Source organism: Miniopterus natalensis, chromosome X (assembly GCF_054644295.1).
Source record: "Miniopterus natalensis isolate mMinNat1 chromosome X, mMinNat1.hap1, whole genome shotgun sequence".
Lineage (NCBI taxonomy): Eukaryota > Metazoa > Chordata > Mammalia > Chiroptera > Miniopteridae > Miniopterus > Miniopterus natalensis.
Genome location: NC_142103.1, coordinates 97,319,508 through 97,337,957, shown reverse-complemented (window position 1 = coordinate 97,337,957; position 18,450 = coordinate 97,319,508). Strand labels below are relative to the sequence as shown.

The window sequence follows — 18,450 nt, the reverse complement described above, 5'->3', positions numbered from 1 at the left end:
GCGGAAGCCTTAGAAACCTTTTTTTTTTTTTTGCAAATTATAAGTGAGCACCAAAAGGAGTCACTATTTTATGTTTATGCTTAAAAACCATCCTAGGTATATATATTGGTAGGGGCAGTGGCACTGGGCAAGTTTCAAGCTATTTTTTGGTCAAGAGCCACCTTTTCACTGGTTCATGTCCCTGGGTCTGTGTGAATGCTGCTGACACTCCCCACTTCTTGAGCTGGAGAACCCATTTCAGGCCCCAGGAAATTGTTTTCTTCAGAGACTTGTTTAGCACACTAAATGCTTTTCTAATGCTGACAGAGGGCCGGAAATGGAAGAAGCTTAGGTTTTCCCAAATAATGGAAAATCCCCACATCATTTTTATCAGCTTTAAAGCTAGGCAGAGGTGCCCTCAAAGGCACATGTGCTGTTTAAAAATTTGCTTCCCTTTCTGCCTTTAAGTGGATGATTATAGTCTAGGTTGGGCAGTGTGTGGGAGTAGGAAGCAGCACCTGACCTTAAGCGGTGCTTGTTTTTTGTCGAAAATTAAAATGAACTCTCTCTTTTCTTTTTCTTTTTTTAAGTTTATATTTATTTACTTGAGAGAGAGAGAGAAGAGAGAGAAACATCGATTTGTTGTTCCACTTATTTATGCATTCGTTGGTTGATTCTTGCATATGCTCGGATGCAACCTTGGCGTATTGGGACAAAGGTTCTAACCAACTGAGCTTGCCCCGGCCAGGGCCCATTCTCCCCTTCCCTTCCCCTTCCCTTCCCTTCCCTTCCCTTCCTTCCTTCCCTTCCCTTCCCTTCCCTTCCCTTCCCTTCCCTTCCCTTCCCTTCCCTTCCCTTCCCTTCCCTTCCCTTCCCTTCCATCCCTTCCCTTCCCTTCCCTTCCCTTCCCTTCCCTTCCCTTCCCTTCCCTTCCCTTCCCACTCCCCTTCCCCTCCCCTCCCCTCCCCTCCCTCCCCCCCCTCCCCTCCCCTCCTCCCCCCTCCCCTCCCCTCCCCTCCCCTCCCCTCCCCTCCCCCTCCCCTCCCCTCCCCTCCCCTCCCCTCCCCTCCCCTCCCCCTCCCCTCCCCTCCCTCCCCTCCCCTCCCCTCCCCCTCCCCTCCCCTCCCCTCCCCTCCCCTCCCCTCCCCTTTCTCTCTCTCTCTCTCTCTCTCTCTCTCTCTCTCTCTCTCTCTCTCTCTCTCTTTCATGTTACCTGAGGGAGAAACATTTTAAAATAACTTGCTTAATAATTATATTTAGTAGTGTAAAAATTCAAATAACAAACTATTTTTTCTAATAACCAAAGAATTCTAGAACAATTTTCATTTCCATCATGATTTTAAAATTTTCTTTAAAAAGGGTTGTATAAGTACTACCTATTTTCTGGTTTAATAAAAGGTTTATAATCAAATAGCCAGCATCTGTGCACAAAATGGTGGACTAATAATTATTTTTAGTTATTTTTTTAAAGGATTCTGGCTTAGAAGTATCTATTCATTCATTCAGCATTTATCAAATACCTGCTATATTAAAGACATTGTGTAGTACCAGAGATTCAAGGAGTGTTTAGAAAGAAAGATACCCTGGGAGCTTACAATCTAGCATAAGTATACTCATGTATGATGCTTTTTAGTTTCTGATGAATCTTTTATATGGACTTTTGTTGTGTAGCGAATTAACTGAGGCATGGCTGAGAACCAAATGCCTTTGAAGAGAGATATTGCTTTATTTATCACTTCCTAATGTTGAATCAGTGTTTGTTGCCTATTCAATGCCCAACTCTTATGTATTCATAAAAAGGGTAGAAAAGATAACATGAAGATGGAAGTGAAGCCCAAGGAAGATGTAGGGAGCAGCATTTCTCAAACTGAGATACAGGGAGTGGCTGCATCAAAGTCCCCTGAGAGGTGCACTTAATCGCAGATTCCCAGGCCCCCAGACCGCTTAAATCCAGTATTGGCAATAAAGCCTAGGAGTCTGCATTTTTAATAATCTCCTCTGGTAAGTCTTGTGGTACTCATGTTGGAGAGCACTAATCTAGGCACTTGCATAAGGTCAGCAGGACCAGATAAACTACTTCCAAGGCTGATGAAGACCACAGCAGTTGTGTTCTCATAGGCACTGCAGATAACCTCAGAGAAATTTCTGAGTATGGAGAGAAGGCAGGCGATGTGTAAATAGTGCCCCAATTTCAAACATGAGAAAAGAGTAGATGCCAGAAGCCACAGCCTTATAAGCCTGACATGACCTTTGGAAAAATCTGGTTCCAAACAGATGAAGTCAAAAAGCATTTAGAGGAAAATGTGATGTTCACTAGGCATCATCATGGGTTTGCTAAAACATTGTCTCTATTAGAGATTGTCAAACTTTGCTGCAATTAGAATCATCTGGGGAGTTTTAAAATATCCAGATGCTCAGCCCCACCCAAGGGAACCCAGACATCAGTTTTTTTAAGCCCCCAGAGATTCTGATTTAATAAGGTGCTGTCTGATCATTGGGAGTTTTTAAAGCTCCCCAGGTGATAACTAATATGCAACAAAGTTTGATAACCATATTTTATATATGACAATTATGCAAGTTGCTTAACTTCCTTGCACTTTCTGTCAATTCTAGGTAATTTTAAAGGTCTCTCCTACCTTTAAACATCTATAATTCTGTTATTAAAAATCATGCCAAACTGATTTTCCTCCTTCCACGCTCCCCCCCCCCCCCCCTTTTTCCCTTCCTCTTTCCCTCTCTTCCCCTTCAACTTCTCTTCTTTTTCTTCTTCTGATATCGGGATAGCCTGGAATGTTAAGGTGTCAAAGTATATATCTTAATTTCATTAAAATATTTAGCAAAATTTCCAAGGACGTCTCATAGATAAGTAAGATGATAGTTATGATGGGTGAATTTATCACCTAACTGCACAAATATCCTCAGAGGGTATGAATGTAATGGAGCTGTGGAGAATGGTTTGGAGTGGAATGCCACAAGGGTGGTTTTGCCTTTGGAGCTGACCTTGTTCACATTTAAGAAATATATGAAAGAAATGCCTATCAAATTTGCAAATAACCCAGAGTTTAAGAGGGTTGATTGATTCAACACATAAAATAACTAGGCCTAGCTCTGATTATAATATTTGTTTATTAAGGTTATTATTTAAAAAATATATATTTCCAATATTTTGCTCATTTTAGTTTTCGCCTTTCTTCAGTTGAGTTGAAATTTCGAAGCTTTCAGTGTAGTGCTAATGGAAAAATAGACATGCCCTTAGCATCCCTAGTTAGTTAGTTGTTCTCTGACTTTGTTCCTATTAAGAAAAGATCAGTTTGGTTTGGAGCATCAAAAAATAAAGGAAACGTGGGAGATAAAAAAGAAATTAATTTTCCTTCCACCTTCTAGGTTTTTCTAGATGGGCTAATAATCACATCAACAGAGACAAATTAACAGGAGGAAATCAAATTTTAATACATGTGCACAAGGGCTTCATATAAGCATGGAAATCCCAAAGACTAAAGTAAAATTGGGTATATATGTCATTTTGGGCAAAGAAGAAAGAGGAGATAGGGGGTCTGAAATTTCAAACGAGTAGGCAATTTACAGGTAGTGGAGGGAGAGGGAAACATACATTTGCTAGGCAGCCCAGAAACAATGAGACACGGGTAGTCTAGTAAACAGGCACCTGCTTGGAGTCTTCCTGTCTAATACTAAGGTGATTATGCCCAGGTTCTCTTCCCGAAGCAGGTTTTTTCCTATCTGAATCTCTTAGCGGGAAAGGGGGAGAGTCAAAGGTTCTTTCTGAGTCTTTTGTTTCTCTTAATATCCCACTTAAAAATCAATATCCCAAAAGGCAAAACTTCTGGTGCCCTTCAGGAACATCACCCAAAAAAGCAATGAGGAAAGGAATTTTGTCCAGAACTCCCAGGAAGTGATTGTGGAAGATCCTTTTAGCAGTTTCATCTAACTCTTCAGAGAAAGGCTGGTGAGCTAGCGGAGGGTAGACTTGGAGGAGTCTCAGAACCACCGGGAGAGCTTGTTTAATTAAAAAGGGCACTCCAACAGATTCTGATGCCTTAGTTTATGGGGAGGCCTTGAGCCTCCTTTTTGTAAACAAGTGCCCCAACTGATTCTGAGAAATATTGTCAAAGAACTCACTTTGATTTGAATTTTGGCATTGTTGTTTAAATATGCTGCTTTTAACTCATAGTGTCCAATTTGTTTTTTGTTTTTTGTTTTTAAATATATCTTTATTGATTTCAAAGAGAGGAAGGGAGAGGGAGAGAGAGGTAGAAACATCAATGATGAGAGAGTCATTGATCAGCTGCAGCCCACAACCCGGGCATGTGCCCTGACCGGGAATCGAACCCCGATCTCCTGGATCCTAGGTCGATGCTCAACCGCTGAGCCACGCCCAGCTGGGCTAATTTGTGTTTTTCAAAGCCCAGATTTAATTATTTTGAGCTGAAAACTAAAACTGTTAAATAATGTCAGATCCTTCATATCCCATTCCCTGTATTTCAATTAGAAAATTGTACACTCTTACATTTCCATTTTTCTTTTTTTTTATGCTCTATTTTCTGCAGACCTTGATCTGACTGAGACACGAGGAAAATATAATTTATGTGTAGCAGAAAAGCAATCTATAGCTGCTCTGTTGCTGCCGCTGTGTTGTGGAAAATAAACCAGGATTAGATTATGTCTGATCACTTTCCACATCACATGATGAGTGGCAGTTGAGAAGAAAAAAATGAATCCTGCCTTGCAGTCCTTAGATACCTTGTTGTTAACGGTGCTGCTTCCCTCCTGTGTTTTTCCCATCAGGGTTTGCGACTGAGGTGGCTTAGCTAAGGAGTGGCTCCTCACAGCTCTCCACACCATCTGGGAATAAGAAGTTGAAGCTATTTTACACCATCTAGAAGACATGGGCTGTGGTAGTTCAACACCTAAAGCCAAGAAATCTGCAAAAAGTGAGTGCTATGAATGTGCCTGTCTTCCTGATGAAAAGGGAAGAGTGAGCCAATTACCTGTCCCCCTTTCTCATTTACTCACATGGTTGGTTCTGGCGCTGCCTGCCCTGTGTGATTTTGCACAAGGCATCATCACTTGAACCGAAGGTTAAGTCTTGGGCTAACATTGGAAGCTACCGTTAAGAAGATGTAGCTTTGAATTCATGATGCGCCATAAAGTATTATCTAAGAGATATTTTATGTTTGATTTGATTTCAGTTGGAAATGTTCCAATATAAAATCTCAATTTAAAACTCAGTGGCAGGGAACAAGAAAATCTCTGTAAATTTATATCTGTTTATTCAGTATGCTTATAAATAGCTATATTCATACGTATGTAACATTTAGTAACATCATTGAATCTTTATTAGGTTTTATAACTCAGTGATAAGATTATTTTTTATAGCTATTCAACACAGAACTTTATGAGATTTGCCTCATGTTTTTAGAATATTGTAGGTAGAATTTGGGAAATGCTAGATCATCTGCTTCTCCAAAAGGGTGTTGTTTCTAAATTGATGACATGCCCCCTACTGCCGCCATATAATTAGAGGCTTAAATATTTTCTTTATTTTGTACTGAGATTCTTTCTCATAGCTACTAGTTGAAACTCACTTGAGTGTTTAAGAAACATAGTCTTTACAAACAAATTAAAATAAAAACAAGCTGGAACAATTATGTGAATAATTTGCTCTTAAACTCCAGTCCTTTGTTATCTAGGTATAGATAATTTTCCCAATTTCTATTTCACATCTTGGTTTTGGAAGCTTATTCAGGCTTAGTATGGAGAGTTTAGGATGCCGAGTGTTCCATACTAATTAGTGTGAGATGTTTTACTTTTGGTTTCAAATGCTACGCTCTCTCCTAGTTGAATTGTGCTGGTGAGTCAGCAAGCTGATCTCTAACAGAGACATGAGAGGTGCACTAACTCTTTCAAATCTGTAAGCACATCATGAAATAAATCTTTCAAAAGATCTAAAATATCATACATTTTTTGGATTGCTTTTTAAAAAAATAATTTATTGAGATGAAATTTACTAACATAAAATTAACTATTTCATGGAGAATAATTCAGTGGCATTTGGTACTTTCATAATGTTGTATAACTACTGCTTCTAGCTAGTTCCAAAACACTTCCATCACTTCAAAGTAAAACTCCTTATCTATTTAAGCAATTTCTCCCAATCTCCCTCTCTGCCACCCCTGGCAACTACCAATCTGTTTTCTGTCTCTATGAACTTATCTATTCTGGACATGCCATGTAGATGGAATAATTCTCAATATGACCTTTTGTGACTGGTTTCTTTCACTTAGAATGTTTTTGAGGTTCATCCATGTAGCATGTATCAGTACTTGATTACTTTTTAAGGCTGAGTAGTATTTCAGAGAGAATGGATGGGAGGGAGGGAAGGATGGAGGGAGGGAGAGGGAGAGAGAGAGAGAGAGAGAGAGAGAGAGAGGAACATCAGTTGGTTGCCTCCAGTACAAGCCCCAACTGAGGACTGAACCTGCAACCTAGGCATGTGCCCTGACCGGGAATTGAACCCGAAACCCTCTGATACATGGGATGATACTCCAACGGGCTGACCCACACTGGCTAGGGCTGACTACAGTGTTTTTTTGCTGCCAACCATTACACACCCTTTTATGGTAACTCCCAATTTAACTATTAAATTTACTTGTATAAAGTATATAAAGAGAGGGGGAGAGAGAGATCAGAATCAAGGAGTATGGTTGGATTATTGTCTTGAGCCTACTGGGTGGTTCTGAGGAGGAGCACACGGGGAGAAGGAAGAGGGGTCTGAGAGGGGAAGATGATGTTGACATGTTTATTATGAGCTGCCTGTGGGGTATTCCAGGGAAAGTATCCAGTAGGAAGTTAGACTCCTGGAATGCTCTTTATTTATCAGAAAACGACCCTACAGCTATAAACATTTTGTAATCTTATGATCTTATGAGAAATGACCAAAAGAACAACTAGCTTGGTTCCAATCAAAGACTGGTTGTTCTAGCTCATAATATTGCTCAGGGTCATCAGCTAAGCAGCAAAGGCCCTATGGACCCTGGGACAGCTAAGACCTCTTTTCTTTATAATCACAAAAAATGAGATAGCCCTCTTAGTTTTTTTGATGAGAGTTCACTCACTCACTCATCTCACTCACCTGGGAAATCTTTTACTGAGCACTTTTCATGTGCCAGGAATTGAGAATGCAAAAAAAAGAAAAGAAAAGAAAAGAAAAGAAAAGAAAAGAAAAGAAAAGAAAAGAAAAGAAAAGAAAAGAAAAGAAAAGAAAAGAAAAGAAAAGAAAAAAGTAGCTTTTATTTGCATAGTGCTTTTTTTTATTTTAAAATTTTAATTTAATTTAATTTTATTTTTTTCATCACCATTTATAGTTGCCCAGGCCCTTTCACATACATTTGATCTTTACAACCTGTGAAGAGTTTGTTCTCAATTTGTGGAAAAGGACACTGAGGCTTTGAGAGGCAAGGGGATTTGCTCAAGAATACATGGCTAGTAAGTAGCAGAGCTTGTTTCCTGTTTCTCGTAGTCTGTCTAGTGTGAAGGTTTTTTTCCCCCTCCTTGGTCATTCATCCCTACCATAGTACTCTGCCTTTGGAATGTCATGGAATTTAAAAAATATATGTTTTTATTGATTTCAGAGAGAGGAAAGGAGAGGGGGAGAGAAAAACATCGATGAGAGATATCGATTGGCTGCCTTCTGCACACCCCCTACTGGGGATTGAGCCCCAAGCCTGGGCATGTGCCTTGACTGGGAATTGAACCAGTGACTTCCGGTGCATGGCATGGCACTCCAACCAACTGAGCCACACTGGCTGGGCTCATGGCATTTTTGAGAAAGAGTAGCCTACATGTAAAATTGAGGCTATCCCCTTCCTGTGGGCTATCCACCTGCCATGTAAAGTAGCACTGATGTTATATAATTGTTGTTATTTCACTTCTTTTGTGATGTGTAATGGGGAAGAGAAAAATAATAGCTATCATTTACTGAGTGCCTACAACATCCATTATTTCTATTTTTCACCAAAATTCTTGGAGGAAGATTTGATTAGTCTCTTTTCTAGATGAAGAAACTGAGACTTATAGAACTGCCCAAAGTCATGCACTAGTTGGCGGCTGAACCTGAATTGAAACCAGCTCTGACAGATTCCAAAGTCCATGCTACTTTTTAAAAAACTTTTTTATTGTATTTATTGGGGTGACATTGGTTAATAAAATTATATAGGTTTCAGGTGTACAATTCTATAATGCATCATCTGTATATTGTATTCTGTGTTTACCACCCCAAGTCAAGTCTCCTTCCATCACCATTTATCCACCTTTTACCCTCTTCTACTTCCTCCTGTTATTGGTAGAAGTGGAGTTCTTGGGGTCCTGCGAGGAAATGAATTTCCTGAAGCCCCCACAGGGGGACAGGGTTTTGTGGAAAGCTTTATTGATGATGTAAAATAAGGGGGTTCCTCTCCAAGGTCCCATCTCTGTTCATCTCGCCATGGAAGAAGTCCAATCTTGTCTTTGGCAGAGCCAAAAATTAAGACCACTGCCCAGAATTTCTGCTCCATATTAAAGTCCAGTCCAGTCCAGCATCTGGCTCGCTTAGCTTGTGTTCTCAGCTGCAGTCCATTGCCTGTGGGGTCTGCACAGCCATGAGCCCTACTGCTGCTTAAGGCCATATGGCTCTAGAGAGAGAACAGACGAGCACATGGGTGAGTGCAGATAGCAGAGCAAGAGAGAGCTAGAGCAAAGAAGACAGAGAGAACTCTGGGGATTTTAACCAGGAGCTTTTTCAAACTAACCAATTAACTTTGCAAGATTTCGCATGTTTGTGATGGAGTCACTCCCCCAGCCAATCCATTGTTTCCCAGGCTAGACTGACAGGCAAACACCTCTCCTGCACCCCCTCTTCCCCACAACTGTCCAGTGCCGTATGGGGGAAGGGAGGGCTGTTAATCCCCTTGGAGGAACAATGCTCTGTGAAGCTGTAGCTTCTTGGTGAAGCTCCCCAGGTGACCATGCTTACAATGTCTGACTTCCCTTTGCTTTCTTTCCTTTATTAATATTAACTAGCTAATTACGATAACACCTCCACCCCCCTTTCCCTCTGGTAATCACCATACTGTTGTCTGTGTCCATGAGTTTTCCTTTTCTTAATTACTTCACCTTTTTCAGCCAGTTCATGCTCCTTTTGATACACTGTCCTGACTTGTAAAATTGGAATTCATCCAAAAAGCAGAAATTAAACATTGCTATTTCATTCTCCTGAACTTCACTTTACTCTTAAAATTTTATATCGATGGGTTTTGAATGAATAATCTATTACCTTTTTCTTTTTCCCATGGAACACTTTGAGAGCACTCTAATATATTTTCTTTTATTTCTTCACTTGAGACTACTTAGACATGTATTTATTCATTGTCTCTAAGTGCTGAGGAGCCTAAAAAGGCTATCTATCTAGATTTTTTGGCTTTGAAGTTTGATGTTTTAAGCCATGACAAATGAAAAATTTCTCTAATAGAGATTGTTCTTTAAAAACATATTTGTTCTCTAATTTTACTTAAGATTTTGAAAATAAATACTAAATTGCCACCACATACTTCTTTAATTCTTGGAATAGCATCTAGTTAATTTAGTTGTTTAAATATCTAACAGTCAAGCCATTCAGAACTGCCTGAGAGATCCCCTCCCTCCACTCCTAGCCCCATATCTCCCAACCCCCTCCCTCTTAATGTTAGGTTCTTTACTGACATTGTTTCCTAAATCTTTGTTGTTCTCTAAAGAATTTTCTGAAAGTTTAGAGGGGCCCTTGCCATACTTCTTGTTGTTGTTGTTGGAGGATTCTCAGTTATAATTGCCATCAAGCAGTCTTTATTGGTACTGTGGGGCATGGCAGAAATCCCTGTGTTAGGACCTTCCTCATTTTCCTCCTGAAAGAAATGGGACATCAACTAAGATACTCTTTAAACTTTTTGTCACTCACAGACTACCAGTATGCTCTACAGCTGCAGGTGTATGTGTGGGGTTGGGGGGCATTGATTTTTTTCCTTCTACCTCTCATGCTTACCCCCCCAGCTTTTTCCACATTAAGCTTTAACATGCTCAAGTGCCTTTCCTCTAATTTTTTTTTTTGGGGGGGGGGGTTTGGATATATATATTTTTTCGTATGCCATTCTGTTTTGTTTTGCCCCCAACTTCTTTTTTTATTGAATTTATTGGTGTGACATTGGTTAATAAAACTATATAGGTTTGCCCCCAACTTCTTTTAAAAAATTACATACCTGCAGAGAAGATGAAAGAATAGTACAATGAACACCCACATACCTTTTACCTAGATTCACCAGTTGTTAGCAATTTACCATTCTCTCTTCCATTTCTCTCTCCATCTCCATTTCCCTCTCTGTCTGAAAGTAAGTTGTAGCCCTGGTTGGGTAGCTCAGTTGGTTAGCGTGTCCTCCTGATACGCCAGTCCTGCAGTGGCTGCAACCTAGGTTTATGCCCTTTGGGGGTACTGTTTGTTAGCCCTTCCTTGTTTTTGTCATCCACCAACTTCCTCATTCGTTGCAGACTCATGGCCACGTCTTGGCATCATCTTGAATATCTTCACTGTACACATGAATAATCTCAAACATGTTGGCATCCCAGTTCCTCAACCTCTTAAACTCCTGGAGCCTCTCCTCCACTCTATTTCAGCTGCTCACTCCCATTTCCTGGCCCTGTGGCCCCCTGGATTAGCTCCACCTCTGCAATCTTTATGATTATTATTTCATTCTCTAATCTCTTGATCTTCAGTGAAACCTCTGGGCCTTAGACCTTTCCCATGTGTCTGTCTTCTACCCCCATCTTGTCTTCATTTTTTCCCCCATCCATCTTTCCTTATTTTCTATTGGCTATCACTTGAACCAATTGACAGATCATATACAATAATCATATCTTAGGTAATAAAGGAAAAGTAATAGGCGAAATGTTTAATGTTCCTAGACCAATTGCTAGCAAAGTTTGGCTACAATTCCTTAATGGGAAAATCAAGGATATTAGTGACTTGACTTAGATTTTTCTACAAGGATAATTCAGATTTTTTAAATAGTCTTTAGAATTTGTCTTCTTTGTCCAGAAGCTTCTGATTTGAATGCTCACATTTACACATCTTATTTCGTCCTTGAATGGTTATTTTCAACTTCGCTATGTGCAATAATAGGCTGCAGCTGTGGCATTAAAAAAAAATAGAGGGATGAATTAGAGTATTTTATAACTGGAAAGCGTTGTAGAGATCACAAAATCCTAGGTTCTCATTGTTCACATGAGAAATTGAGGACCAGAGAGGTAAAGTGACTAACCTGAGGTTACAGAGTTGGCACCTGGTTGAGTCAGGACCAAAATGGAAGTCTCCAGATTACAAATCCAGAATTTATTTTTCTTACCGCAGAAGTTTCTAAGAATTATAAAACTATGATCTCTTTTGTCATTTGGGGAAAGTGTATAGTTTTGTTCAAATTATCTGCCATTGTTTGGACCCTGGGTCTCATGCTTTACTCTCATTTACCTCTTGTTTAAGAAAAATGCTTTTCAGGGACAAGGAGGCTGTGCTGTGCCCTTGTTTGGCAGGGATGTCACAGTTTGTGGATGAGTGAGCCTCAATAGGGGTCCTTGCCTTGTTTGCTGCCCAAGAAGCAGGCTTTGTGACCATCTCCTGCTTTGAGCTTTTTCCAGTGAAGTTGAAAGTCTCATTGTGACAATCACACACTCTAGCAGCCAGCAGATGTAGAATATCTGTAAACAAAACCAACAATGAAAACCGTGGTCCCAGAGTTGAGCCATGTCCTATTCTCATCATGCTTTGAATAGCTGAGGTAATAGATGCTTTTACTCCTTGTTTAAAGCCTTTGTCACTAGACAGTTCATTCTCTTTCCAGTTCATTTTAGTTCATTTTAATCAGTTATATCACACTTGTGCCTCTTTCTCTTCCTGACTGGATGTCCAACTCCTTAAAGTTAAATTAAATATTTGCTCATCCTGGTGCCTTCTCAGGAGGCCTCTACCAGCAGAATTTGAAAAAGCAGAGTATAAATGCTTTATCATTTTGAATATCAAACTTCTCATTTGAAGAACTATCTGTTAAATAAACTCTTGTTTAAAAAACCAAACCAAACCAAACATAAGCTGTACCAGTTAGCATGAGGAGAAACACAAGACAGAAAGTCTTAACTAAACAGTAATTTCATTCATTTAACAAATATTTATTGAGCATCTGCTATGTTTCAGGGACTGTTCCAGACACAGGGGATACAGCAGCTATCCAATGGACCAAAATCCCAGGCTTTATGGAGAATTACATTCTAGTGGAAGGAGACAGACAATAACAAATGAGTAAAATATATGCTATATCAGATGGTGATAAGTGCTGTGGAGAGAAAATAAGGAAGGAGATAGGCAATGGGGGAGGGGTGCCATTTTTTAAAGGGTGCTCAGGAAAGGCCTTACTGAGAAGAAGACTCTTGAGCCAGGACTATGTTTTCTAAGGAAGTGAGCCCTGTGGGTCGTGATTGGCACACCTCTTCTTGCTCCTGGTTCTAGGGTTCTAAGATGGTCACCTGTTTTGTCCATAATAGTTTTTTAGACAGAGAGGAAGGGGGAGGGATAGAGAGATGGAAACATCGATGAGAGAGGAACATCATCCATCACCCGCCTCCCGCACACCCCCTATTGGGGATCAAGCCTGCAACCTGCCACCTGCCCTGACCAGGAATCAAACCGTGACCTCCTGGTTCATGGGTTGGCACTCAACCACTGAGCGTCATATTTAATGAAATATCATGTCTAATTAGAAAGTCTTTGGGGGCACTAGAAATTGTTAGCCTGGAGAGAATTATTATCTGTTACTCCTTTTAAAAAAAAAAGTATTCTATCATTTATTGAGTACTTCTGTATGCCAGGGAATGTCATAAGCACTTTATATTAATTAATCAATTAATATATTACTAATATTTATATTAACACGTTACTCATATATTATTATGTATTATTATAATAGCCCTAGAAGGGCCTTTCCCCAGGTGCTGGGGATATAGCAGTGAACAAAATAAAATCCCTATTCTCATGTAGCTTAGCTAGTAGGGGATGATAGACAATAAGCACAAACGTGACTATATAGAATGTCAGATGGTAAAAAGTGCTACAGAGAACAAGAGATCAGGCAAAAGGTATAGGAAACATGGTGGGGCGGTGTGGGAGGGAGATATTATTCTACATACTCTTATTTTTCATGGCCAATTCCAAATGCCAGGCTGGGCTGTATTGCAAAATGGTTATGAGCCCAGTTTCTGGAATTACAGACATATGGATATGACTCTACATTCTCCTACTTATAAGCAATGTGACCCTAAACAAGTTATTTCTGGACCTCAGTTTCCTTATCTGTAAAATGAGGATAACTTCATAGGATTGTTGGCTGTATTAATCAAATCAAATCATCCATATAAAGCACCAAGGACAGTGTCTGTCACCACAAAGCAAATGCTCTGAATTTGTCATTTGTTTTGCTCATTGACCCCCCCTACATGGATATCTAGTTTATTGCAAAATACCATGACAATGATCACCACCAATGGAAATAATCCTTTAAAAAATAACAACAAAAAAAGCCAGCTTGGCAATAGGGAAACCACCTGTTCTGGACACAGAAAATTGGCCAAGTAACTTATTAAACCTATGCTGTTGCTTCCTTCTAGAAACAAAAATAGAAGACCATTGCGACACATAAGGCAATAGCTTTTACTTTTGGCTTTTTCTGCATGGAGTTAATGTGACAGGGAAGACAAGCCCTGTTACACCATGAAGCAGCAGGACCAGAAGCATATCTAAGCTGTCTAACAAGTTCGGAACTGGACAAAGCAGATCTAAGCTGTCTAACGAGTTCTGAACTAGACAGCACAGATCTTTTCCTCTATGTGCAGAGTTGGGAGTTATTGAGGCAGTGGCCCCTCTGGAGTAGGGTCTGTATCTGGGCTCTGCCCTTTGGCATTTTGGAGGTTTCTGATCCAGAGGAGGGTCCTGAGTTGGCTAGAGTGCCCTGTGGTGGTGAAGTTTTAGAAGTCTGATGTTTCTATGCCCATTTCCGCTTTGCCAGTCTCCTTCCCTCTCCTGGAGAGGGTGCTGTGAGAATTCTATGGCCAAGGAGCAACAGTAGCTTAGTAAGTGGCATTCAAGCTCAGGATCAAAGTCTGTTTTATCACTTGCTGCCCAAGTACTCAAAATCGCAATGTAGAACTCTAGTAAGGGCCTGAGTTGGAGCACCCAGGGAGCTAAAGGCTGGAGGCCTAAGCTGGGCCTCCTTTTCCCACCCCCATGGGACTAGCTCATCAGGCAGGGTTTAGTCAAGGAGGCAGAAGCCAAGAGTGATTTGAATAGAGAATTGAACTGTCAACTAGGAATCAAGTTGTTACTAGGTAACTGAAAGGGTCCCTGAAAAAGAACTCTAAGGTATATGGAAAGTTACTACAGGAAAGTTACCACCTCTAGGGCTGAGAGAAAAAACGGAAAAGATTGGAATTGTTAAACTATAGAAACTTGGAGAAGGGGCCCTGCAGAACTGAAACTCAGACCTTTGAGAAGGGGAAGGGGGAGTGCTCAGATGGTGCCAGTGTCTCTGAGGGGCTGCCCTGAAGCTGGCTTTGCAAGTGCTGGGAAAACTGCAGACTGGATCCAATGGCTGCAACAGGGAGAATCTGCGGTGGTGGCGAAGAGCACTTGTTAGGCTATACTAGAACAGGAAGGAGTGTGTCCCCTGTCCCTCCTCCAGCCTCAAAAGCCCCTATTGAGAGAGCCAACATGGAACAATTGGCAAAGTGGAAATGTGGCCTGCAGAGTCCTAGCCTTCAGCACCAGCAAGCCGACTAGAGTAGAGAAGCATGGAGTGAGAGGTGATAGCTTAGTAAGTGGTATTCATGCTCAGGTGTAGGGGCTCAGGTACAGGAATGCAAGCCTAAACAGAGATGGTGGATTCCCAAGTGGGCCCAGGGCTGGCTCAGCTTACTGACTTTGGAGTAGAAGAGGAAGTGCAAGAGTCAGGGAACTGAGCATGGCTATCTACCTTCCAAGGCCCAGTACTCACACCCGCTAGTAAAAAATAGCCTGTGAATGTACTGTGTGCTTACCAAACAAAATAGTAACTCCTCCCCTGAGGAGCAGGCTGTGGTCTCAGCAAGGCAGAGATGGGAGAGGAGACTTAGATGGCGTCTTTCCCCTTGTGGGGGAGGAGTAGAAATAGTAGTATATGTAATGTGTCTGGCTTAGTGCCAGGCAGATAGTAGGCACTCAATAAAAGGTGGCTATTATTCAAAGGAAGGAAAGGTGCAAGTAGATTAGGGGAAGTAACTGGCTATATATATTGTGGAGAGAGCCCAGGGTTTGGACTTAGAAGATCTAGTCCATACTAGGTAAATGACTTGAGCAAGATCCTTGCCTCTCTAAACCTGAAGTTTCCTTATGTGTAATATGGAGATGATAATACTTGAGACTAATGTTTTGTAGTAGACCCTTAACATATGGCAGCTATTTTGTTCAAAATCAATTGTAGAAATAATAAGCATGATTATTTATTATTGATGTTGCTAATAGTAAATAGGAGAGACTAGAGGTCATTTATTTCACTCCATCATTGTGCAGATGAAGAAACTGAGACACAGAAAAAGGCCAATAGCTTTATGCAGGTTAAGAGCTTGGGCTATGGGGTTAGTGAGACTTTGATTCAATTCCTGTTGTCCATTTCCACTTATTGGCTAAATGACCTTAAGTAAGTTAGTCTCTCTCAGCTTCACAGTGTGGCAAGGACTGCAGGAGTGAATCTGTTGCCTGACCCTCAGTAAATAGCACTGGAGCATTGTGCTTGGTGAACAGAAAACCCCTGAGGTGTAGGTTGGTTGGTCATGACAGTGACTGTTCCACAGAACAGACCTTTAAGGTGAGCCTGGACTGTCCATAAGGATATGATAAGAACATGAGATTTCAGCCATGGTACTACCAATTATTTGCTTTGCAATATTGAACAACTTACTCGATTTCTTCTTCCTGTGGTTTTTCCCTATAAAGATTTTGATATTTGACCTTATGTCTATTTCCTGGGGTTTTCTGAAAGCTGAATAATGAAATGCGAGTTTCTGAAACCCAAGAGCCTTGAGGGAGCTCATAAATAAACACCCTCAGATGATTAGTGTCTACTCGGTGTACCACAGCAGTACTAAACCAAGCATGCTGGGACTGGAGGCTGGCTTCCTGCTTTCAAAACTGAAATTGTTCTCATTATAGTCAACTCTTAATTTTTATGTGCTAACTGGGAAAAATGATAGCATGAATAAAAGAAGCCAGCTGGTGTTGATTGCTCTTCACTCTAAAACTTGAGGAAGGCATAAGAGACTATATTTTAAATCCCATCTTTCACCTGATCTCTTTCTTCAAAACTGTGAAGCTACAGGATGGTTCAAAGGCTACTATAAGAGTCAGTATGCCTGAATAATCCACAAACAAGACGATACTTATCACTATAGTTGCCACTTATTTAGCATGTGCTTTCATCAGGCATTGGGCTAAACTCTTTACCTGCAGTATCTCACTTTGTCCTTATAGTAACTCTATGAAGAGGGAGGTTTGTTCATTTCCATCTGTCGCTTATTAATTGAATCTCAGGTGCAAAAGGTGGAGTGAATCATACTTCTCAATTCATTGTGCATTGTTGTCATTGGTCTGTGCAAGACACTTTCTTCTGTTAATTAACTTGTTTATCCCCTTTTATCTATGTACCCGATGCTCATTCACAACCCCATAAATAACCAATCTATTATGTTTAGTGTGTATCTTTTTTTTTTTTTTTAATCCTCACCAGAGGATATTTTTTTCCATTGAATTTTTTAGAGTGGAAGGGAGGAGGGGGAGAGAGAGGGAGAAAAATCGAGAAACATAAATGTGAGAGAAACACATCGATTGGTTGCCTCCTGCACGAGCCCTGACCAGGGCCGGGGATCAAAACCACAACCGAGGTACATGCCCTTGACCAGTAATTGAACCTGCGACCCTTTGGTGTGTGAGCCGACACTCTAACCACTGAGCCAAACCAGCCAGGGCTAGTGTGTATCTTTTCCTTTGTATATATTCTTATGAAATGTATATTGTGATTTTGTGTATGTGTACTTTAAATTTATATAAAGTATCATGTTATATTTCATTCTGTCTCTAACTTTTTAATAACTGTTCTGAGGCACAATTTTTTAAAGATCTATTCATGTTGCTATGGTTTTATTTAATCTATTGCTTCCACTTGTGGCATAATACTCTATAGTATGCACCCACCGCAGTTACACTTTCTCCTTCCTAGCAATAGACAGCCAGGCTGTGTTGGTGTCAAACTTCCCACTGCCACAAAGCAGTGTTGTATCTCCATATGTCTCTTTTATGGACTGTGTGAGAATTGGTTTGGGGTATATAGTGAAGAATGGAATTGCTACTTCATAAGACATATGTAGACTTTATAGGCTTAAGTAATGCAATAGGTGAGTGCTATTATCCCCATTTTACGGATAAGGGAACTGAGGCTTTGAAAGTTTTAATAACTTACCCAAAGTCACATAGAAGTAATTAGCAGAGCTGGGATTCAAATTCAGGTAGTCTTGCTCCAAAAATTCTACTCTTAATGTCTATGCCATCATTCTTCTATGAATATTTGAGACTTGAGGACATTTTACAAAAACATGAAGGTAAATCTCATTGTTTATAGATTTTATGTTTGTAGAACCAAGGAATCCAGGTGGACTGATATTTTTTTTTCTGAAGCACCTTCTTCCCCCCCTTCCCCGCATAGCTGCATAAGAACTGCTTTTCTCTGACTTTTATATCCTGTGTGTCTGCAGCAATAAAAGCCGCACTGATCATCCAAAATTGGTACCGAGGTTACAGAGCTCGGTTGAAGACCAGACAACGTTATGCTCTTACCATCTTCCAGTCCATTGAATATGCCGATGAACAAGGTCAATTACAGGTCTGTTTTGTAAGCTTGTCTCTTCTTTTGGTAAAATGCCTCTCTTTACCCCTTGCTGTTGAAAGAATGACACATTGGGGCAATTTTAAGCTGAGGAACCTTGGTGAAAGGCTTTCATGGAAGATATAATAACATTGTGTGGAACTAGCTAGAGTATGATTTGGGATGAGGAATGGTATTTTCAGTTCTGAAGTTCACATTTTTAAGAGGGCTGCCAGATGTACAGTTAGCTAATAAAAATGGTCTTATTCTATTTTTGGGGACATGTCCCAGTAAGAAGCAAAGCTCTTACTTTATGAAGAAAAAAACACTGTAAGGAGTAAAAAACTGAAAGAATTTCCTGGAAACAAACCTATGAAAGTTCTAGATGAAAATACAGATGAGTGAGGAAGGCTTTTTTCAAGCTTGCAAAAAATGATATATAAATCAAGCTTTAGTGCTT

The 18,450-nt window shown here is 40.4% G+C and overlaps 1 protein-coding gene across 1 annotated transcript in view; it reads left to right on the top strand.

Moving 5' to 3' along the window:
- Window positions 1-18,450, top strand: part of PPEF1 (protein phosphatase with EF-hand domain 1) — a 96,232-nt gene that overhangs the window by 17,364 nt on the left and 60,418 nt on the right. The window contains exons 6-7 of the mRNA XM_016199350.2: window positions 4,783-4,928; window positions 17,881-18,008. Coding sequence (XP_016054836.1) covers window positions 4,883-4,928; window positions 17,881-18,008 — 174 coding nt within the window. The 5' untranslated portion in view covers window positions 4,783-4,882. The remainder of the gene's footprint in view (window positions 1-4,782; window positions 4,929-17,880; window positions 18,009-18,450) is intronic.